Source organism: Natator depressus, chromosome 10 (genome assembly GCF_965152275.1).
Source record: "Natator depressus isolate rNatDep1 chromosome 10, rNatDep2.hap1, whole genome shotgun sequence".
NCBI classification, from domain to species: Eukaryota; Metazoa; Chordata; order Testudines; family Cheloniidae; genus Natator; species Natator depressus.
This window is the reverse complement of record NC_134243.1, coordinates 70,522,121-70,545,995: the sequence shown is the minus strand read 5'-3', so window position 1 is coordinate 70,545,995 and position 23,875 is coordinate 70,522,121. Positions and strand designations below refer to the sequence as shown.

General features: G+C 44.1%; 1 protein-coding gene across 1 annotated transcript in view; it reads left to right on the top strand.

The window, feature by feature from the left end:
• Nucleotides 1–23,875, top strand: part of AGBL1 (AGBL carboxypeptidase 1) — a 380,933-nt gene that overhangs the window by 102,227 nt on the left and 254,831 nt on the right. The window contains exons 16-17 of the mRNA XM_074966495.1: nt 2,790–2,934; nt 5,999–6,152. Of these exons, the coding sequence (XP_074822596.1) occupies nt 2,790–2,934; nt 5,999–6,152 (299 nt within the window). The remainder of the gene's footprint in view (nt 1–2,789; nt 2,935–5,998; nt 6,153–23,875) is intronic.

Sequence of the window (23,875 nt, the reverse complement as noted above, 5' to 3'; positions counted from 1 at the left end):
GAACATGACAAGTGCTTTACACAGTAAGTGATAAGTATTATTATAATTGTTAATTAACTTGCAGTAGCTGCTGTTAGAGGTAAACTGCCTGGTACACAGTATATTTGAAGGACAGCAGCAAGCTTTATGATTTGACTATTATAAAGTGACTCAAAGGCACAGCAGATTTAGCTTTCATGCTGATAAAGCCATCACTGGGTCTTGCATATCCTTTCTAAGAACCGGTTGGTTAGCTTGTGGAAAGAGTGCAGAGCTTTGGGCACATTTTGGGAAGAGAGGATAAATGAGGTAGCAGGGACCAGAGCAGAGGTTGCTGTGCGTGAATGTGTGATCTTTTCCACCTCTGGGGATCAGACAGATCAAATGTGAAAATATATTTAGTGGACTTGTCACATGACCCATCCTAATATCACATCACATTTGGGCATAATTTAGGAAGATTATTATTTATTGTTTGTATCCTAGCAGTGTTCAGGATTGTGCTGGGTGCTATACGATTATATGGAGAAAGACAGTTCTAACCCAAGGTATTTACAAGCTAAATAAGGCCAGGACATAACAGGTGGATGTGCAGGAGGTCATGACTATCAGTAATAGGAACACAGGGATGTATCAGCTAGCTACATGTGTAGGTTACTTTTTTTATGAATCAGTAATGATGAATAAAACCCCCGGGGGTCACTAGCCCTGTAGACTTGCCATTATAACTAGGTTGTTTGCTGTGGGCATTGCAGTAGAGATGAGTTTTCAGAAGTGATTTGAAAGAGGTCAGAACTGGAATAGCTGAATGCCAGGATTGCACTAGTGTCAGAGCTGTGCGGTGGTGATGGAGTAATATGATACAAAAGGATGTTTTGGTCAGGACTGAGCTGCATTGTGAGCTGGTAGAGGGGAAACTCAGGACTGGAGCATTAGGTTCAGACTGGAAATTCATTGGCAGAACTGTAAGACAGAATACTGGATAGCAACCACCTGCCACACCCATCTCACCTCTCACCAGTGACCTGTGGGGGATGTCTGAGGACTGTCTCAGAAAATCTCAGGGCTTGTGACAGCATCTTGAGTCTGAGGTTATTGTGACCCTGAAAGTAAAAATGAATAGAATAGAGATCTGGAGGATACGTCCCATCCACATAAATCACACAAGAGAGAGCTCCTGACCAACCCCCCCACCCCGACCCCATTATCCAGATTCACCAGAAGAGAAGGTGATATGTTGTTGTCTTGATTTTTAAGAAAATGGGGATGAAATCCTGGCCCCACTGAAATCAAATCCACTGACTTGGAACTGAGTCAGGATTTTACTCTAATATTTAAAATGATGTATTACCTGTTTTTTGTTTGCAAATAGCAGAGAGAAACATCTGGGCGTCAGCTGAGCATTAAATCATTTTCACTGTGCCTTTTCACTGTGCCATGGAGGCAGGAATGCTGCCTGTGTGATTCCTTGCTCCAGCCAGTACCATTCACCTCATGTGTTCATAACCACTAAATTCATATGCTTTGAAAAGAAATGCGCTCTTGTACTGTGTGTTTCTTGTGACGAAGAGCTGATTATTCTGGAGGATTTGAGAAGAATAATTATCTCCTCTCTTCACCCCTTTGAATAAAAAACAACAGAAAAATAAACTGGTATTGTAAATTTCAGGAGCTGAAATCGCATCTTTTGGTCTCCTCCAGTATTTTGCATTTTAATGCAACATTATGATAACATTTGTCAAAAAGCCTCACAGTCCTTCAAAATCAGAAGGTTTGGCAACAGCATAATTGGTGCAATGTGGGAAAAATATAGTTTGAAATATACTTCTGGGTGCAATTTGCCATGATATTTCTCTCTCAAGTGCATGAATTGGCTCTTCATCTGTGCTGCAGGAAAATGTTCCTTCTCATCCAGAAGCCACAACTTTATTAGAGTTAATCCCCTGCATGGGAGGTTGTGCCGAATATGTGAAGGGAGATTTGTGGAGTCTTGAAGACTCGGGTGCTCTTGTTACTGAAAGGGAGGGATCTGGTGGGGGTGATTTGGCTGGCCCATGAGATGCAAGTCTGTATGAGGTCATCTCCGCTTCCAGGTGTTGACTCCTCTCAATCCCAGCTCCCTTCTCTGGTCAACCCGAAGTTGTGCCTTTGATGGTGTATGGAATATTTTGCCCATGTCCCTTTACCTCACTTTCCCCCTATCCTTTTATATGCTGTCCCAGTTCCGCCTTTCTTACAGTGCACGGACTGGACCCTAACCCCAAACATTTCTATTCCTCCAAAATCTTCAAGTATTCTTAGACAGCCTCTTCCCATCCACCCATCCCCTGCTGGCTCCACCTCCCCACACTAGATGAACTGTTATCTTCCCACAAGGTAGCCCAGCCCCGGAGGCACAGGACTGGCAGGGGCAAACTATGCCCAGTGCTGCCACCAGCCGCTCTGCCTCTGACTCACTGCTCCCCCCTGGCCCGCTTTGACCATTGGATTCCAAGTAACTTGCTTGAATCCAGCTGTGCATGCTGGCACTAACCCTCTCAGCCTACCTGCTGTAACATGGGCCTTAGCTGTATGGTGGAGACTGTTCAGTGGCACAGTGTTACAAGCTGCATTCGGTCTGTCACAGAGCTGGGTCAGCTGCATCTGAATTTGGCCCTCTTAGAGTTTGCACCATGCACGGTTGAGGTTGGAGCTCTGCCCCAGCTCATTCAGGATGGGGACTTCTCCGATGGTTCAGTTCTTGCACAAGCACACAAGATGAGGACCCAAAAGCTGATTACAATCTATTCCCCCTCTTTCTCTTCCTCCAGAAACCATTACCGCCGTAGTGCAGCCACAGCGGGAGGCGCACGAGGGAAATCCTACTACACGCTCACCTTCACTGTCACGTTCCCTCATGGGGAGGATGTCTGCTACCTGGCCTACCACTACCCCTACACTTACTCTGCACTGATGGTAATGTTGGCCTGTCCCAGGAGGAGACTGATGGGAACAAGAGAGGGGAGCTGTCTTGATTATGAGTAGTATTTGATATGTCACATATGCTACCATTTGTAGCACTGCTCACAGGATGCTAGCTATTTTTCAGGTTTCAGAGTAGCAGCCGTGTTAGTCTGTATTCGCAGAAAGAAAAGGAGTACTTGTGGCACCTTAGAGACTAACCAATTTATTTGAGCATAAGCTTTCGTGAGCTACAGCCTGTAGCTTATGCTCAAATAAATTGGTTAGTCTCTAAAATGCCACAAGTACTCCTTTTCTTTTAGCTATTTTTCATAATGCTTTCATTGCCTTGTCTACAATGGTCCCTGACCACTCTGGAGGTCAGGAAGGAGTTGAAGGATAGCCATGAGCGTGAACTGCATGGAGCAGGCTGCGATTAAAGGCCGATATTTTTTTTAGTTTTTACCAGCCAACCCAGACATGTCCAGCATCCCATCCTTAGAGTGCGGGCTGCTCTGGGCTAATGGCAAGCTAGGAGGAAAAGACTGACTGCTTCTCCTATGTGGCTAATCCTTTTCGGCCATCATGTAACGACTTGCTATTTTCAGAGCTGCACCATGCAATGCTGAGGTGCAGGGCCTGTTTCAGATTTACTCCGTCAGCTGTGCACTCTGCCCCACTTAGACGCTCCCAGCTGAAAAAACAAACCAACCCAAAGCATAAGGCTTTACTGTCCCAAAGCTATGTTGAAATGGATGTTAATGTTCCTCTGGGGCAGGAGAGATTCACTCATGTGGCTCCCTAGAGCCCTTCATCGGCCAGCTGGTGAATGGTGTTGGGAGGTCTGGGGAAAGCTGTATCCAGCTCACCTTCTGAACCGTACTGGTGGGGGAGCCCTGGGTGAGGCTTCTAAAGAAGGGAAGAATAAAGGGGGAAAATGGAGGATCCCAGGCAGCACATCACTTCCCCATTAAGCACGAGAGAGAAACCTTTTCAAAAGTGAAGATACCGGGCGTTCAGGCTGCCTCTGCCCCCCTTTTCTCAGCCCCCTTTAATTGTCTTGCCATTAATGCCTTCTACCCAATCCCTGTTGCTATGAGCAATTGATGGATGTACAAAGCTATTTTGGGCCCCTTGCTGACTATTTCTAAAGCTCAAACCTTATTAAATGTACCATTTTGCCCTTGCACAAGAATGGAGGAGAACATCAAGGAGAACAAAACCTCCTTTCTTATGTAACACAAGCCATGTCACTGTATGTGACTAGCCCAGCATGGTAATGTTAGGTAATGTTAGTCCATGTTAGGTTCATTCCCATTCCAAACCACAAGACATTAGTTGACTGGTTCGCATCCCACTACAGATGTTCAGAAAAGCTGGATTCAGTACCTGAGATCCCTCAGGTCAAGCCCTGGCTGTCCAAAACATGCGTGCAAGCCAATCTGCACCAGGCCCGTGGGACCCAGTTACTTCCATGAGCTAACGTGGAACGCAGAGAGAGCTCCAGAAGTTGAACGTGGCATATACTTAAGCAGTTAATGCAACGGCAGGTGTGTGCTGCAGCCAGCAGGAGAGTAGGGGACTGGGAGACCGAGGGATGTGAGGCCTACTGAATTCTTTATTACTGAAGTACTGTACCTAGTCATGATTTCAGTATGTATTGATTCCTTCTGTTGGTATGCGGGCATGCAAGGCTTTGAGAGTTTGTACCCTGTGGGAATCCTTGAGTATCTCACCTGAATGAATAGAATCAAAATGAAAGGATGTTGTTATTCTTAGATTCACAGAGCTAAATCCTGAAGTACTTACTCTTTCCTTCCTCACTGCTTACTCAGGTAAAATGCTCCTTGAAATCGATGAGAATTTTGCCTCAGCAAGGATTGAATGAATTAAAACTGAGTGAAGGACATCAGGGTTTGGACAGTGAGTGTTAGAGGTGGAAAAGAGCTGATAATTAAGTCCAGATGGTGGCCAAAGTAGGATTACTGCCTGCAATATATTCTCCAGAGAAACTTTGACCAGGCTAATTTAAGATGACGTTAGTGATGGGACTTGCACATTTCCCTTTGGAAGATTATTATACTACTGTAATTTGCATGACGAACAAATTCTAACTCAGGTCGGTGCACCAGTAGGTTTTATTTTAGAGCATGTGTCTGTGGGTGAAATATGTCTTTTCCTACAGACAAGTAATAAAGTAAATGTGATTAGTAATCCAAGGGCATTTGGGAAGATGATAAACTTCTATGTGGAGTTAGTGATTTGAGAACATTTCTAATAATATCATATATTTTTAATAATTGCAGACATATTTACAGCATATATACAGAGGAATTTATTTTCAATGGATACACTCACTAGTGCATTGCTTTTTGACCAGTACTAATCAAGTGTACTTGATGAGTAATTCATTTTTTAAAAATTGCTTTGTTAAATGTTTGCATGTGAAGCTATAATGCAACAGTCTGTTGTGTGTTATCTATGGTAGCAATGGTTCCACTAAGTTGCACTGGTTACCATAGCATATAAAAAATTGATTGTAACAAATCCTTTATATCTGTGCAAGATAATTAAATAGGTATAATAATTGCATTTTTACTCTATACAGTAAATTGGTTTATGAAGTAGATCATCATAGGTCTCCAACTGTATTTGTTCATCTAGACACTGGATGATTGGGGTGGAATCAACAGATTGATCTAAGGCCTGGTGATAAGATTTGAAGTCTTTTGTCTCTAGGTCACTGGCTGAAATTTAGCCCAGGTTGGTAGAAAGTTGTTACCATCTGGTGGCTGCTGGGTGTCCTGTGTGAACTGAGTTGATGGGTTTTAGCCATGTTCCTGGTGGGACAGGTGTCCATATTGTAATGAACCTATTAGGGCATTGACAACAAACATCTTGAGGGAGGTAGTTCTGGCTGACGGAAGAAAGAATAGGGTAAAGGAGTGGGTAATAACAGAGGAAATGACCAGCCAGATTGTAAGGTGAGGGCACAGTTTAAATGCCTGAGACTGAAATATAATGAGTTTTCAAACAGTATGAGCTCATTTGTAAAGCTCGTACCTTGCTTCTTTCTCAGTCCCACCTTGACATCCTGGAAGAAACCAGGAACCCCAAGAAGGTCTACTACAGACAGCAGACACTGTGCCAGACTCTGGGAGGAAACCCATGCCCACTGCTCACCATCACTGCTATGCCAGAGTCTAAAAGTAGTGATGACCTGGAGCAGTTCCGTAAGTACCTACCTAAGATACGCAACTAAGATATTGGCTACTTGTGGGCCTCATAGATCCTATGGCCCTTTTCATAAGAAAAAGGGATGTAAACCGCGCTTCCCTTGGCCAAATTCCAACTCGTCATTCCATTCTGTCTCCATAGATGCTCACCTTAGATTCAGTTGGACACAGCATTTGTCCTCACTTTCACTGTTAACCCACGGAGTAGTGTTTGCATGCTTCGTGCTATTAAATATTTAAGCTGCTATGTTGCGCCACAGAGGTGGCTGCAGTGGGTGAAAGAATTCCCGTGTAAGATTTGTGAACTTCATAAATGGCTTTGGGATCTTTTGGGGAGGCAATGTGTAATGGAAATGTACATCTTTATATCACTGAGATATCCAGCAATACAATTCTATGGAGGTTTTGGTTTCTGAATTTGAACCCTATCAGCTGTCTGCAGTAGTATATGTGTGGGAATCCCACTGATATCAACACTAGATCCGTACATAAAGGGAGCACAGAAATATTAGTGTCGAGTACTACCATGTGGATTGGAGAAGAGAATTTTGCCTTTCTGCTTTCTTCCCTTTCTAGGGGTGGTGAAAGTTATGGGTTCCATTTTGGTTCCAGTTTATAACAGAGTGACTGTTATTATTGCTTTGGTTCAGTCAATTAGCCACGACTCCATATGAGTCAGGTATTTATTTGGCGCAATCCTATTTATTTGCAGGGAAGGAACATGAAGTCCTGTTTCCCTGAACATAGTAGAAACACACAGCAGTCAGTTTCCTTGATCACAGTTTCCAAGCCTGCCTTTATAGCCAGTCCTGGTCCCCAGGCAACTCTGTCCCTCAGCTCCCTCTCTTGACTATGCTCATGACTTCTCCTCTTGTTTTCTGACACTCTCACACACAGATGTACACAGCTTGTCAATCTCATAGTCCCTGCATTTGCAATCAGCCTCAGGGAAACCCCTCCAACCATACAGTTTACCTCTGCGCATGCTTTCCCATGTGGCCTCATGCGTTGGGTGGTGGCTTCCTGTTGTGTCAAGTTATTGCTACATAAAGGAGTATTTAATTGTGGCTTCCATTTAGCCTGAATGAAGAGTGATCTAGCACAGATGTGTGATTGTCTACAGCTGAAGGACATGCATGATGGTGGCCATTAACAGCTTCCAGTGTAACAACATTGCAAAAATATCAAACCAAACAGTTCTGATTTTTTTCTGAATTTTTGTTTTGTTTTTTCCCCCCAAAATGAACAATCTGATGAAACTGACATACATTCACGAAGCATTTCAGTATCGCATTTTCCACTGCAAAAATTTTGGCAGAAAAATCTCACCCAACTCTATTAATGAACTAATTGAACTATCAAAATAGTATCCTCTGAACTCATTTGGAAGCTGTTTGGGGCAGGGATGGTGGGCGCAAGACTGAGTCATTTTTTTTGTATGTCATGGGCACATATAGCACGCTGTATGAATGACAATAATGACAGTATTATGTGATAGAAAGTATTTGTTTTATCTAATGAAAGAGCAGAAAAACACCATACTGTGTTTTGTGCCATGGGCTGCCTCCAGACAAGCCTGAATTATCATGTATTTGTTTATTTCGTTTAAGCAGCTTGGTTAATAATGGCTTGAGGGGGCACTGAGCTTAAGTTTTGCTGCTTTGCGTTGCTTTGGTCAGCAGTTGTTCCTCAGTCTACTTGGCTTGTGTGAGAAGCCCTCCCTACTCTGAAGTAGTTTGGCTGATGCTAAAAATCCAATATTTTCCACTATTTTGCCATGCTAGTAACCCAGCCCAACAAAAGCAAATGCATAAAGAGCTGAATCCTGCAAGACCCAAGGGAGAAGACTTCATGGGAATGACTTCCATTGCTTGGTGCAGACCCTGCAAACATACATTCCGGCTCAGGAGGTGATGTGGAGCTGCATCCTGGGAGGAGTCAACCCAGGGAGGAATGACTAGAAGTTGTTGATGGCCTTTGGTCTTTTCTTTTCCTTTCTAGGGCTCTGGGCTATTCATGTCTCCAAGAAGCCTTAGTGGTTTTGCTTGCCTTTCAAATTTTTGTTTTCTCCTTATATATTTTTTTTTCCTGAGAGATTTTTCAACAACATAGATCACATACAGTTTTTCAGAGCTGAGTAATTGTTGGGCATGATCTTGCTTTAATACCCTATAAGCCTTCTCTGTTTTCTTTATTAGAGACACAGGGGGTGGGGAAGAAAGAGATTGCTTCACAAGTGTGCACTGGACAAACATAGCAGGGTGCTAGGAGGGATAGGACCATCTGTATGGAAGGATAGATTTGGTGGGGAGGAGTTACTCTGAACACAAGGAATACTGGTATGTAGGCGGGGGGCAGGGAGATACAGAAAATCAGTGCATGACACCCCTCTGTGTTAGCTATGCTTTATTTTCCTTTCTCGGCTCTTTAGATCGGTCTTGTCAGGCTTTTGATTAATGTGGTCCAAGGATGGTTACATTTGTCTGAGTTAAATTTATTAATGTGCAGCTTGTTAATGAGAAGCACAAGCCGTGCATGTTCCCAGAGGTTGCACATGCACAGCATGTTGAAGGAAAAGGGAGTTGTGGGTTTTTGTTTAAAACCAGGTCTTCCCCATCCTGCTCAAATTATGAGGGCCCCAACGCTCATTTCAGCACAGTTACCTTTGCCCTCTCCCCTCCACCTCCCTGTTGCCTGCTTTTGCTATCATGCTGGTTTTCCCTTGTATTATTATTATTACTGACATGTTAGAGGAGAAAGACAGCAGAGGCTGGACAAGTTTGATTTTAAGGAAACCAGAGGACGGTGGGTGGCAGGGGCAAAGTGCTGTGCTTTGGGTCCCTTGTGCTTTGCCATTCGTAACCCTTTCCTCTATCTGGAGTCCGAGTATCCCCTGGGTTATGGCGTCTGTGCCCCTCACCCCAACTGTAAGGCCCCTGCTTGCCTTCTGACAAAAGGAAAACCACTTGTTCCCCATGCTGCCAGCATGTGGGATGCTCATTCAAAGAGCAGGAGGATTCTTTGTCTCGCTCGTCTTCTTCTTCTACTCCTTCCCCCTTCCACCCCGCTTTTTTGCTTCTCACAAAGAGTTGTTCTGTGCAGACTCAGCCTGCCAAATTATGCTAAAAGCTTTTCCTTGGAAGACAGTAGCAGTTCTTAGAATAATGTAAAAAAGTGGGTTTCTGTAAGCTCCCATGGGTGCGATGAGCCACTGCACTGCACCTGCCGTGGGTTTGATGTTGTCACTTCTGAGTGGTTTTAAAATTAACGGCACAGAGGGGAAGAAATATAATGGTTGTGAGAGAATCTCCTCTCTGGAGTCTTTGATCCCAACTATTCTGACCCTAGTCTTTCACTTTACTGGGTGGAGGGAGGAAGAGTGTCTCCTGAGGGGTGGTGGTGGGGGGTGTGTGTGTGGGGGGAAAGATTCTCAAGTGAAAGAAGCAGCAGCAAGAACAGCAAAGGGCCAAATCCTGAGAGGTGCTGAGCTGCTGCAGCTCCCAGTGAAATCAAGGGGAGTTCAGGTGCTCTGCTCTTCTCAGGTTTTGCCCTAATTTACCACCCCAAATGAAGAAAATGGTCCTCTACCCACGCAATAGTGGGAGCACAGCATGCACCCATGTTCCATGCTAGTTTGCATATTTTGAGCCCATAGCATTATACATTTGATCTGCCAAGCAACCTGTCAGGCATGAAGCTCATCAGCCACATGAAAGCTGTTGGAGCTGCCCTGTGCCAGGCTGAAGTGGGAGCAGACAATGGGCTTGCCGATGCATTGCTATCAGGTGTCTAGGATTTTCAACAGGGATGATGCACCTGTCTGTCTAGTTACTTGTATGACCCTCCTCCCCATAGTAACTGAGCACCTGGCAGTCATTAATGCATTTATCACAACATCCCTGTAAGGAAAGGAAATATCATTATTCCCAATTTTCAGATGGGAAAATGAGATTCAGAGAGACCCAGGGTATGTCTACAGTGCAGCTGGGAGCATGCCTCCCAGCCCTATAGACAGACTTGTGCTAGTGGGGCTCAAAGTAGCATGCTAAAAATTGCAGGGTGGACATTCTGCCCCAGGTTGGAGCACATAACACACAGGTCAGAGAAGTTCATACACAGGAGATGTGCTGGAATTAATTTTTTCCCCACCATCTCTTTCTCTCTTGTTCAGTTGGTGATAAGTAATGGTAGGAAGGAAACTAATAACCTCAAGTAGTCCCTTTACAGAAAACATGTATCTGAAGAAACCTTGGGAAAGGGACATACACACAGTAACTGCCATAATCTACCAGTCAGAGCTTCTAGTTCAAATTGGTTGTTTTTCCAAGCAAAGCTGAAATCTTTTTTGTCAGGCGTGTTACTGTAAGTAGGACCCAATGACTTCATGAAGGAATGCCTGGGTGAGATACCAGCTGATTAGCCCCTAGGGACCACTGAAAATTATGGTAAATAGCAGAATGAATGGATGGATTAGCCCTCCAAAGATCTGTAATTAAAAGATCCATTCAGTTACACCCAGGTAATGATAAAACTTTCCTCTGTAAACTAGAGCAAGCACATCAGTGCCTTGTCACCACAATAGATGACTAAATTAAAACCTAGAAATGTAAGGAGGCTGATGAATTCATGGCACCTTAGGTTGTGTTGTGTGGAGGGAGCTGAGCCTTTCTTCCAGTGGATTTAATTGGCTCATTGTTAGAGTGGGGCAGGAGCAAGATTTTGTGCATTTTGGGATTTTGTTTTCTTTCCAGAATGGAATGAAAACAAAAAAATTTCCTGTGAAACAAAATTTGTTTTGGGTCAATTGAAATGCTTTGATTCAATAAAATCAAATCATTTTCCTGGAGGATAGGTCCACTAATGGCTATTGGCCAAGATGGTCATGGATGCAAACCCAAGCTCTGGGTGTCCCTAAGCCTCTGAGGGTATGTCTATACAGCAAAGAAAACCCTGTGGCTGGCCCCTGCCAGCTGACTTGGGCTTGCAGGGCTTGGGATGTGGTGCTGTTTAACTGCTGTGTAGACTTCTGGGCTTGGGCTGGCTCCCAGGTTCTAGGACCCTGCAGAGGTCCTAGAGCTCGGGCTCCAGGCTGGAAGTCTACAGAACAATGAAACGGCCCTGCAGCCTGAGCCCCATGATCCCGAGTCAGTTGGCAGGGCCCAGCCATGGGTGTTTCTTTACTGTGTAAACGTACCCTGACTGCCAGATGTTGGGACTAGTTGTCAGGGGATGGATCACTTGAGAATTGCCCTGTTCTGTTCATTCCCTCTGATACATATGGCATTGGCCACTGTCGGAAGACAAGATATTGGGCTAGATGGATTATTGGTCTGACCCAGTATGGCCGTTCTTATGTTCCTCTGATTTTGACCTTTTAAAACTTTTACAAATTGTACATTATAAACAATTAATTTTGTTGCAAACATGGTTTTGAAATGAAAGATCGAAAATATTCCTTTCTGAACATGTCAAAATGGATGTTTTGACATTTTTAAACACTTCCTTTTTTTTTCCTGAACAAAATTTCATCAAAATAGACCTGGTTTTGAAAGGTTTTGATTTACACAAAAACGACATTTACATTAAAAAAATTTTTGGATAAATTTCAGAACAGCCCTACTCGCTATGCACAGCCCTACTCTCTCCTAGTTACGATAACCTATTATTTTCCTGGTCCTTTGATCTCTGAACTATAATGGGTATATAAATTAATCCTGGAAAGGTGTGGGTAATAATAATACGGTTCCCTTTTATATAGCTTTTCATCTGAGGATCTGAAAGTGCTTTACAAACATTAATGAATTTAGCTTCACCAGCCCTCTTTGAGGTAGGTAAGCAATATTTTTTCCCATTTTACAAATGGAGAAATTGAAGCACATAGAATTGTAACAAAGTCACAGAGGAATTCTCTGATCGCAACAGCAACTTCTCAGTCCTGGGCCTGTTTCTGCCATAAGCCTGTCCTCCTCCTCAGCTGATTTGAATTGCAGTTGTATTCCCAGCACAGAGTAGTAACCATTATAATGTCATGGGGCTCAATTCTGCACCCATTGAAGTCAATGGGAGATTTGCAATTGTCTTCAACACCAATGGGTGGAAGCTGATGTGAACCACTAGTGGTTGCTTATGGTATTGCATGATAAATATTCAGAAGGATGTCTTCATACCTGGACATGTACTTGTGGCTTCTGTTAATGCTGATTATGTAGTCTGTGACTAGTATTCCGCCCAATCCTTGTGCACGGTGATTGCCTTCTCATCAGCATGTGCTGCATCAAGAGGTTGAATTGCAGGGGTAGTTTGTTTAAAGTTAAATCCAAATGTCCCTGTTAGTTAGCAGAAGTGGCAAGGGAAGTGGGCAAAGTACGTCAGAAGCTAATGGATGTATGTCTATAATAGCTGATATGCTTGGTAGGCATTCCCCCTCTCCTGGACTGGAGAAGACATTAAGGTTAACAGGGAGAAGCAGCAGCATCTGCTTGTGTTTAATTAAGTCTTTTGATGGGGGTGGAGGGCACTCTTGTTTCATAAGTCTGGTAGGACACTACAGATATAGGGATGACTTATAGGGTAGGTATATAAGGATGCTTATAGTCTTTAAGGTTTCTGTGTGCTCTCCCAACTGGATAAATGGAGACTGATCAGATGTGCTTATTTGACCTCTTCTTCTTAGAATACAGCCTCATTGAGGTATCTAAGATCTTTCTGATCAACATCGGTGCACTTCCTTATGTGCGAACACAAGCTAGTTAGATGGCGTATTAGCTGGTTTGATTTTTTTTTAATAAAAAGAAAACAAGACACTTTATCTTTAAGTACTAATGTTCAACTAATTTTCAAGAACAATTCCTGAGTGAAGAATAGCAGAGAGACCACTTGTACAGGATACTGGGAAATAATGATTGTGTGGAAAATGTACACAGTTTAATTAAGCACATTGATTAAATCAATATGATTCAAACAGTTTAGTGCTCCAATCAGTTTAATCTCATTAAATGTAATTCAGGCCTCAATAATTGATTAATAATGCATTATAGTTTATGAATTATTGACTCCAAGTTATTATAACTGTGCCGGCTCTCTGCGTGGTAACCGGCGCTGCATATTAATTATGAAAAGCTGTTGCACATTTCTTTTGAATAATTTTCAAAGCTAAAAGAAAAGGAGTACTTGTGGCACCTTAGAGACTAACCAATTTATTTGAGCATAAGCTTTCGTGAGCTACAGCTCACTTCATCGGTTGCATCCGATGAAGTGAGCTGTAGCTCACGAAAGCTTATGCTCAAATAAATTGGTTAGTCTCTAAGGTGCCACAAGTACTCCTTTTCTTTTTGCGAATACAGACTAACATGGCTGTTACTCTGAAACTTTTCAAAGCTGGAGATGATGTGTCTCCTAAGAAAGCAGGGATCAAATCAGATAACAGCTTCGCTGGGTTAGCCCACCCCAAAGGAAAATGTGCTCCTCAAATAGGGCTCTAATCTGACAGCTTTAATAGAGAGAGGCAGAACACCTGCTTGTGTTAGCAAAGAGCTTTCCAGTGGCTGGAGGACTTGGCCATAGAAGTCCTGCTGGAGCTCAAACTTGAGGGCACAGTGCTGTGCTACTCTGAAATAGTAACAATTCCCAGCACATCTGTCATCCTGCTAATGACATCTGTGCATTACACCTCATTTTCCACAAATATATGCAGTACCGCCAACGCCACTATACCCTTAGGCCCCACCCCATTCCATATGCCTAATGTTCACACTGAAAACAATCCCATTTCCAGAAATTCCTTCGGGAAGTTCAGTGGCCAATGGTGGAATGTGCTGATGGTCTCAAAATCCGGTGTCTAGTGGACATAAGTTTATGTCATTGAAACCACTACAACTACTGACACCCTATGTGACACTTCAGGAGAGAGATCCCAGGACTGAATAGAGAATGAATGCTTCCCTCACCCCCGGAGGTGGTCCCTCCTAAGTCAGGGGTGGGGCACGCTGGCCGGACGCTACCATTGTCCATGTTGCACCTGTTCTATAAGGAAACGAAGAATTTCTGTTTTCAGGACTGATTGTCAGTCTAGCTGTTGAGGTATTTACATGGGGCCTCATCATTATAGTCTTTTGGAACCTTTCACCAGCATTAAATTTCCTTAGAAATGTATTTTCAGTGAACATGTTCTGCTTCCACTCTTCATCTCTTTCCTCTCTTCATTCTTTATTTCTGAAGATATTTCCCTGGAAAAAGAAAAGTTGTTTGTCTTTCTAGTTTTCCATAAACATTCTGGGCCTGATTCTGCCTTCCCTTATACTGGATTTTGAACTGCTATAATTCCATTGTTCATTGGCGTTACTCCTAATGACACTGGTGCCAGTGGCAGGAAATTGTAGTAGTCCTTACTTTGGACACTACACAGGCCCCTGGCTTTAGATGACAGTAGGGTGACCAAATGTCCCAATTTTATAGGGATAGTCCTGATTTTTGGGTCTTTTTCTTATATAGCCTCCTATTAGCCCCCACCCCGTCCCGATTTTTCACATTTGCTGTCTGGACACCCTAGGTGACAGGAAGAGACAAGCTGTTGTGAAAACCGCAACCCCATTTTCATGCAGATGTCCTGAGTGAAAAAGAGCCCGTTTCTACCTAAAACTGGGGCTCATCCCAAGTTGTTACAGAATTCAGAGCCTGATGTTTCTTTGCACAAATAGCTAGTTCATCAAACACTTAAAGCTGAGGGCAAGGGCATGTTGCCGGCACAGAGTGCCCGAGGCAAGCAACAGCGGGGTTTGTTGCCCGGTGTGCGTCGCGCCAATGACCACAACGGGGTGGAGAAGCAGAGAGTTTATTTGAAGCTTCAAATAGGGACACAGGGAGACTGAGCTGTCTCAAGTTACACCATACAATTTATACCTTTTTTCCTACTTAACTACACAAGCATATACAACCAATTACCTGTTGCCCCGTACAATAGCGCAGCCAATCATCTAAAGCTGCCAGTTATATTTTTCCTCATTAGCATTGTTCAAGCCTTGCCTTATTTGGTTATACTTGTTACTAGTTTTTGCTAAACATTCCTTCCTTATCTATACGTTTACCCAGCTGGAGCTGGTTTTGGCTAGCGAGCCGTGTGCAAACATGTCTATTTGTGTGCTAGCTTCCTCATAGTTTTGCAGGGTTACAGAAAGTTCAAGGAATGGAGGAGCTTCGGTTTGCCTGGGCCTAGAGCAGGAGGGCTTCATCAACACTCGTGGTCTTCCACCCCCCCGAGTTACCTAGAGTAGTGCCCAGCGTCTCCAACAGGCACAAAGAGGACCCTAAATGGAAGTTGGAAAAATTTGTTCAAAATGTCTCAGGAAATTCCTCGTTATGCACATCTCCAGTCCCAGTCCTCTGCGGGTGACACCCCAGTCATCTCCACAGCAGCCCATTGCAATGCTCCAAACCATGGTATACTCCTGCTTGAATGCAAACGTCCTCAGCAACAGAGAAGGAGGCTGGTGGAGTAGTACAGAAATCTGAGACAGAGAAGCAGGGCTGCTTGCAAACCAGTGCTCACTGAAGTTTTTCATAGTGCATCAGCTGCTCTTTGAATCCTAGTGTCTTGTGGGGGTGGGGAGCTGACTCAGCCTGCACAACAGTGAGACTGCAGCCAGCCTGCAGTCTGGCAAAATGCATATTAAAACACCGAATCCAATTAGTCAAGGCAGCCAGCAATGCAGGGAGGAAAGTGAGCTAGGATCTGGAGCTGCCTGACAAATAGGCCTTGGAGTAGGTGGAACCAGTGGAATTCTTTGCTGGCTGAAAAGGTGCATATGTTGTCTTACAGGACACTTTAGCAGACACAGCTGCCAACATGAGGTAAGATGTTTGCGTTTTATAGTGACTGTCCTTCTGCAGTCTGCCTCTACTTTCCTGTTGAAGCTCGTGGTCCTCAGGAACTTCTACCTTTTGCATATTCTGGAAGAGCCTTTCCGTTTCCTTTTTGGAGACAATGCATTTTATTTTAAAGTGTTTGGATATTGGTGGTTCTCTCTGGCACTGTGTACAGGTGGTGCCTTCTTAGGTCAGGATATTGTGGGTACCTTCTTAACGCTATGCAGACTCCAGGGTTTCCAAAAATCTCGGAGCCTTTTCCGTCAGGTTAATTAATTGTCTTGAAGATGTAAACCACCATATAACTTATTACTATTATTATTTGTTTTGTGCTTGCTTTCTACCATGTAAGCTCTCATCATAAGTTCCTCAGAGGCTCTGGGCGCTACTTATAAGTGTGTTATAAATCATTAAAAATTATGAATGAAACTGAAATAGGTCCAGTGGAGTTCAATGTGCATTACTTACACTGCTGGGGAAATTTACAGTCTGGTCTCTGCAACACACCTATCATGAAAAGCACTGCCCTGGACACACTGCAGGCCTGCATGGCACTGATTGGTTACCCAAACTCTTCCTTTTCTTGGGAGGAGCAGGGAGGTGTGAGAGAAAATCCATCTCCCTTCCCCCAGAGAGGCTTCAGAATAACCTATGCATGCTGCACTTCCAATCATCCATCTGTTTGGTAGAGCTATGAAAGATAGCCCAGGACAGCCTCCAAGCTGCTTTTCCTTTCTCAAATGGTGAATGAGCATTGAGCTGCTACTAGGTTTCTGCTATCAAGCTCAAATCACAGCCTGAAAAAGCCTTTATTTCACCGAACAACACATTTCCCATGTCTGGCAGTAAATTCCAGTCCCTCATGGTGCTCTGGGGCACACTCTAAAAGGTCAGTGTGGTTCTGTATAAATCAGATTGAGCTAAATCTACTCTTCCTGTGACAAAGGCAGGCTTAGCAAGGGAGGGCACCCGTTAGGGCCGGCTTGATTGCAGAGGCTGAATAATTTCATGAGCAATAATAACCTGCTTGCTAATATAGGAACAATCAAAGGACATGCCCTAGGGTGTAAACTGACAAAACAGAGGTCAGGGAGGAATTCCTTCCACCTGTTATAGCGTTGCTCAATTGGCCAGGTGCATTATTAGGGAGGTTTATGCTTCCCCTGAAATACAAAGTGTTGGCCACTTCTGGAGGCAGAATTCCACACTGTCAGAGGGTGGGGTGTCCCTTTAAGGGAGCTGGACATAGCCCTCAGCTGTGATGAGTTAGCTGCCTCCCAGGTGATAGGTCTGAGGTTGGGGATCAGATGATAGCCTGCAGGCCACCTGGGCCTGCGATAAAAGGCCAACGAACAGCTCAATGGAGAGAGAGAGACCTGCAGGGAGCACAGATTACTGTAGGAGACTCTGAGTCAGGCCAAGGGACCTGGTTTGTCTGTTTAGTTTATCATAGAATCATAGGACTGGAAGGGACCTTGAGAGGTTATCTAGTCCAGGCCCCTGCACTCAGGGCAGGACTGAGTATTATCTAGACCTGTGTTGCTTTGGAGAAATGAAACTCAGCTCTCAGGAAAAGGGACTGCAACCCTGCTGCTGCTAGGAGGAATAGCTGATGTACTAACTAGTTTTCCTGACCGCCTCTCTGTCTTTGTTTCTACCTCCTCCATCTTTGTCCATCTCCAAGGCAAGTGAAGAAAGATTTCTCACCCCATGGCTAAAATGGAATTGAATGCGGCGCTGTCACAGGAACCAATCCTCTTCAGTTCCTGGTGGGTTCTAAGCCCTCTTGGGCGCCTGTTAGTGGGGAAAGGCGGTCAGGGAAGAATGGTCACAGCAGGACTTCCAGCTGGCAGGGCAAGCTTTCTTTATGAAATGGAGCACACTGTAGCTGGCAAGTTTCCAGTGTGGAGAGAATCAATCTATGCTGGTTGTTGTTGAAACCAAATGAAGGCCTTTTCTGCCATTGAAAACAGTTTCTGTCTCTGGTTCAGTAGTTACTCCCCCCTGTGTTCAAGTCATAGCATCACCTTTTCACTGCAGATCTTACCCACTGGACATCTGTCAGGTCTTAATACCTTAATCCCACTGAAGTAAATTATCCTTGAGCACGTGGAGGGGAATGGAAGGATAGAGCAGGTAAAAAGTGGTGTGATAGCACAAGCTTATGTCCTAATAAATTGCCAAGTTTGTTGTGGGAGGGATGTTCCTCCAGAATGTTCAACTTTTTCTCCTTTTTATTTTCCCCCACTGCCCAAAAACCGCCTTTCCATTATTATTATTTGTATTGTGGTCCTGAGAATGTTAGTTAAAGATGTTTGCTGTTCTCATCGACTTCATAAAGCCATTTCATTCAGTTTGGAGGGAAGCATTCTGGAAAGTAACAAAACCCTATGGCGTTCCAGAGAAGATAATTGGAACTATAAAAGCGATGTACAAAGACTCCTGCAGTGCCATAAGCATTGGTGGAAAATTAAGCAACTGGTTCAAGTCAAAGACTAGTGTAAGGCCAGGGGCATGGAGTCACTTTTCATTATGTTCTTCAACAGGTTGGAGGGTGTGACATTGGATGATCTAGAGTTAAGCTCCATATCTTATGCAGATGACATTGTACAACTGGCAGACACATTTGAATTAAAGATGATACTCTTCACTGCCTTGGTAAATTGGTGTAGTCAATCCAGGCTTACAATAAATGCCAAGAAGACAAAGCAGTTGCCTCTTGGAAAACGGACAGCAGATAAAGTGTTGAAATGAAGCAGTGGTGAAGTCGCAGAACAAGTAAAATCTTATGTGAACCTAGGAAGTTTTATCAGTGCCATCAAGGATGAGGTTAAAAGGAGATGGACCAACTGACAAAATTATGAACTGATAAAAACATTGTTTGGTACCAAAGTAAAAATGTATCAAACCAGTAGACTAACAGTATCACTCTGTGGTCTGGAAGCAGCTGCATTAAATGAAACAGACATCAGAAGGCTGGAGATAGTAGAAAGATGACAGGATTAAAGTGGAATGATTTTAAGACAAATGAAGAAGTTAAAGGAGAGTAGGATGTGAAATCAGGGTTCAGGCCTTGCTGCAATAGAAAAGTTTACAACAGTGGAGACACTGCTGAAGATGAACAGATGCTAGGATGCCAATAATGCAAATACCACTGAGGTCAGGCCAAACTAGAGGCTGACTACTGACCAGATGGCAGGATGTCGTACACAAAGACATGGACATAATGGAGGAGCCAGCCATGGACAGGAATGAATGGCTACGCTGTGCTGTTCCCTATGTCTGCAAAGATGATCTGGCATGAGAGAGAGATTATGGTAAACACCAGGAGCCACAGTCGGGGATCAAGACCCCATTGTACTAAGTGCCATACAAATTTCTCAGAGAGTACCATGACATAGTCTTTTGTTTAAGATGACCAGGGACACATGGGACCGGGGTTCAGCTTCTTTCTCTGCCACAGACTCCCTGTGTGACCTTGGGCAAGTTTTTTAGGTTATGCCTACACTTGGAGCTAGGGGTGCGATTCCCAGCTTGAGTAGATATACTTGTGCTAGCTCTCATCAGGCTAACATGCTAAAAATAGTAGAGTAGCCATGGGCAACGTGGGCAGCAGCACAGGCTGGCTGCTCCAAGTACCACCCCTGCCGCGCCCCCTTTCCCCCCCCCAACCCTATGGGTGTGTATTCAGGGCAGGTAGCCCATGCCATTACTCACTGCAGCCCATGCTACCATGGCTACACTACTATTTTTAGTATGCTAGCTTGATGAGAACTAGTGTGAGTATTGTGACAAATATGGCAATTTCCTGCAATGACCTTACTGTATTAAGTTTATGTATTATTGTAGGCCAGGATTGTATGTAACCTCCTGGGGGGGGGGGGGGGGATGGGATATGACAGATGTGAGACTTGGGAGTTTCAAAGACTATATTGAAAATGTGCCAGGCAAATCTTTTGGGACAATAAGCGTTAAGAGGATTTCCTGGGGAATCCCTACGGAGAAGTTAATGCAAATTCCCCAGCTCCAGTTATGCAAAACCCCAGTCTTTTGAAGCTATGCCCTGAGGAGAGGATCATTGTCTGCTGATTACCTGTAACAGAAGGCCAGAGGAAAAGCCTGAGCTGTATAGAGAACAGCTGATCTGTCCATCCTGGGCTCTGGTATTTGGAGGAACAATTCTTTAATGATTGTGCGGTGCTCAGATTTTATGGTGATGAGAGCCGTAATAATACCTGCGTAAGTAGACAGACAGGCACTCTCTAAATAGTATTGCTGGGAGTTTGAGATAGAAAAGAAGCTGTTAAAGAGCAATACAAAGTGTTCCCTGCCCTCTCTGAGAGCTAGACATGTTGACTCTTCATCCTTTTCTGGATTGGGGAGTTTTCTGGTGCTTCCCTATCTTTGAAAAATTGCCTTCCACAGCCTCATTTAGGTAATCTGGACTCCTCTTTGAGCCTTAAAGGGTTTGGTAACAGAGGACCCAATGGCTGATTGGAAAAGGCAGTCCTCAGTTACTAGATTTGATGTTACAACTTATGCATTCCTGTCTTATCCAGGCTGAGCTAACTAGCCCAGGATCACTAATGAGAGGAGCTGGTTGAGTAGTGCAGAACCGTGTTATTGCACATTTGTTGGAATTATGAACAGCTGTTTGGTTCAACTATTTTCATACCTCTTACTAGTTATTTAGGACTTTGTTCATGTGTAGCTTTGGAGGATGGCCTTTCTTTTCAAATGCTGTATGTGCACAATATTAAGGGTGATAACGGGAGAACAAGTGTATTTGCTATTCAGTATTTGCATTTGTTGTTCTTCTATTTCTGAGCTGGGCCTGAAGTGCTGAGCCCTTGGGGCTAGATCCACAAAGGGGACTGAGGCTCAGTGTTGCAACGGCTAATGTTTAGGCACCCTTCCACCTCATATAGTCCACAGCCCCGAGTTAGGTGCCAGGGCTCCCTGTCCAGTGCATGCGGAGAGTTGGGTGCCTAAGAATGGGATCCACAAAACCCAGCAAACTGAACAGGAAATCGTCCAAGATAGCCAATAGGAAACACATAGAAGAGGGGTATAGCCTAAACTGCACCTCTCCAAACGGACTTAGGTGACTAACTCCAGGTTGGAGGAAGGTGTCTCCTTCCCCTCAGGATTCACAGGCAGAAGCCCTGGCCTGGAGTTGGGTACATCTAAGCCCTTCTCCTTGTAACTTTTAGTCAGTGGTAAGAGCACCATCCCAGGAAGTGGGAGATCTGGGTTAACTTCCCCTCTCTGCCTTATGTGGAACAAGGATTTGGAACATCTCGCCCTCTTAAGTGAGTGCCCTAACCAACCTAACCTATGGAGCGTGTCTCTCTCCATAGAAGATGTTCCCCTTTGTATAAATAAATAGTCATTAGGCCACAGTGAAATGACTCTATACCTCAGTGGTTAGGGAACTCACCTCAGATGTGGGAGATTCAAGTCCTGACTATTTACACAAAGGGAAACAGCTTCAGAAGGAGAGATTGAGAGAGACCCTGCCTCCCAGAATATCACATAGTCGGGTTAAAAATTGTAAAAGGGGCATCTCCTTTGTTTCGTACAGGAACCAAGCCATGAATTGATCAGGCCCTACAGGCGAGGTAGGCATGGCAACGCCTAGTGTTAGGACACTGCTGGGGTGTGAGCTAGGCACCTGGATGGCTATGTCAAGGCCCAGCAGCAGGCTTTTAGGCACCTAAGAGCTTTTAATGACAGAAACATAGGCAGGTAGGGACTTCTAAATTTTGGCTTTAGGTGCCTAAAGTGGCAGTTTGACACCTAAATCCTTGTGTGGCTGTAGAGCCTGGTGTGTGTATCTCCCAGCTGCAACTCAGTTTCAATAGGAGTTGTAAGAGCTGTGCAGGATCAGACCCTATCTGTTTCATTTAAAAGTTTCAGTTATCCAATTAGAGAGTTACCATGTGACTTAGTTGACCAATCACATAACATGAATAATATGCAACAGGTAGTTGAGGTGAACATTTTGAAAACACCCCACTGACTGACATTTTCTCATAAACCACTGAGGTTTCCTGTGAGTAACGTATACGTTCTCAGAAACCAGAATTAGTTAGCATCTAAGCAGTAGCAGTTATACAGCAGTTATAAGAACTTATCAATAAAAATAGGACTGAAACCACTGGATAACTTAATTGAAACGGTGCTTTGCAAAAGAGGCAGGTTTGTTCTCATCTACATCTACATGAGACACTTGGAAGTTCTCTGAGCTCACCCCCTTGTCTCTGATGCAGGAACAGTGATCTCTGTAGGTGAGAGAGGAGTTAATTTCCATGTTCAGGCCTTGGTCTTTCTACTGAGATTATCAGCATGGAGACCAAGTGCTGTGCTGGATGTTGCGATGTGGATATGTATCCACTAGGAACTGAATTCAGACTCCCAAGTCACTTCAAAAGATCCACCACGCAGCACTTCAATGCTCGCAGGAATCCATTTCTGTTGTCTGGGACTTGACTCAAGGCCTCATGCACCAGCTGAAAGGCTCTGGATCCCATTTCTCATCTCCCAGACTAGAGTGACCTCCAGAGTTAAGAGTAGTAGTAAAGAGACTAACATTTTTCATTTCAGGTTACCATTCCATTCCTCCCCTTCCCAGAAGGGAACAATTATATGTAAGTGTTTCTTTTCAGGCCATCAGCTACCTGCTCCCCCCACAACACTCTTAAGCATTTGCTTTTGCTAGGGTTAGCTTTGTATTTTTTTAAAGGGACACTGTATCTCTGAATAATTGTGTTCTCCCTTCCTCTCCTTAACTTTGTGAATAAACTCCACATAATCGAATCAGGTCCCAGAACCGACAGGCTGTGTTCCGGATCTTAACTCTGTTTCCCAAAGAAGGCATTTTCTCAGTAACACTTAGTAAAATGATATCTATCAAATCACCAGTGCATTTAGAATTTAATTTGTTCTATCAGTTGCAATTGTCGTGCTACTTAGCTATGGGGGAAAAAAAATGTAATTTCCCTGCCTCTTCGTAATTCCCTTTACAAGTCTTTCTCTTCTGTTTTCACTGAACTCATTGAATGAGCTGTTGTGAGGGGTTGCCAGGTTAGTCCCAGTGCTGCTCAAGTTCCTTGAACCAGGCAATGAGTTAGCCAGAGCAAAGATGTCCTACCTTTTGCTAAAGATCAGTGGGTGTGTGGACAGGTGAGTGCGTGAAGGTGTATGAGTTTGTGAGTCTGGGTGGAGGGTAGGTTGTGCATGACAAACGTGTGTATGTCTTGGGGGGAAAGCATGAGAAGGTGTGATGATGAGGTTGCCTCTCTTCCATCTTCAGTTCCCTTCCCCTGTCTATGATCTTGTCAGGTTTTCTTTTACAAGAAGTCTGAAAAGATCTTCTGCAACCATTCTTCTCTCCCCCTGGCCTCTCACCTTCTCCTCTAGCTCTTTTCTTGAGGCTTCTCTCCCACTCGCCACGTCTTGGTGCCCAAAACAATTGTAATAGACAAGGGTGGGTGCAGGTCTTGGGATTGTGGCACTTTGTGGAGGTGTGTGTGATAAACTGGGTGTGTGGTTTTCAGTGTGTAAATGAGTAGTGGGGTATGACTGTGTGTCTGTGCAAGTAGGAAGCTTTCCAAGTTTGCCCCTGTGAATAACCAAAACTGACACTGCTCTAATCTATAGCAATGGTCTAACACACTTAAGTTATGTTGGAAATACTGCAGTGCTGTTTGATGGTTGCTGAAGGATACTGAGGTGAGCATCCTTTTAAAATAAGGATGGAGCCCCTAAGGCTATGTCTACATTGTCCTGCAGTTTGGACTACGGGGGTGTGAATAGCTGTGCACACCAAAGTGGTGTGCTGTAGCTCCCCCAGGTGG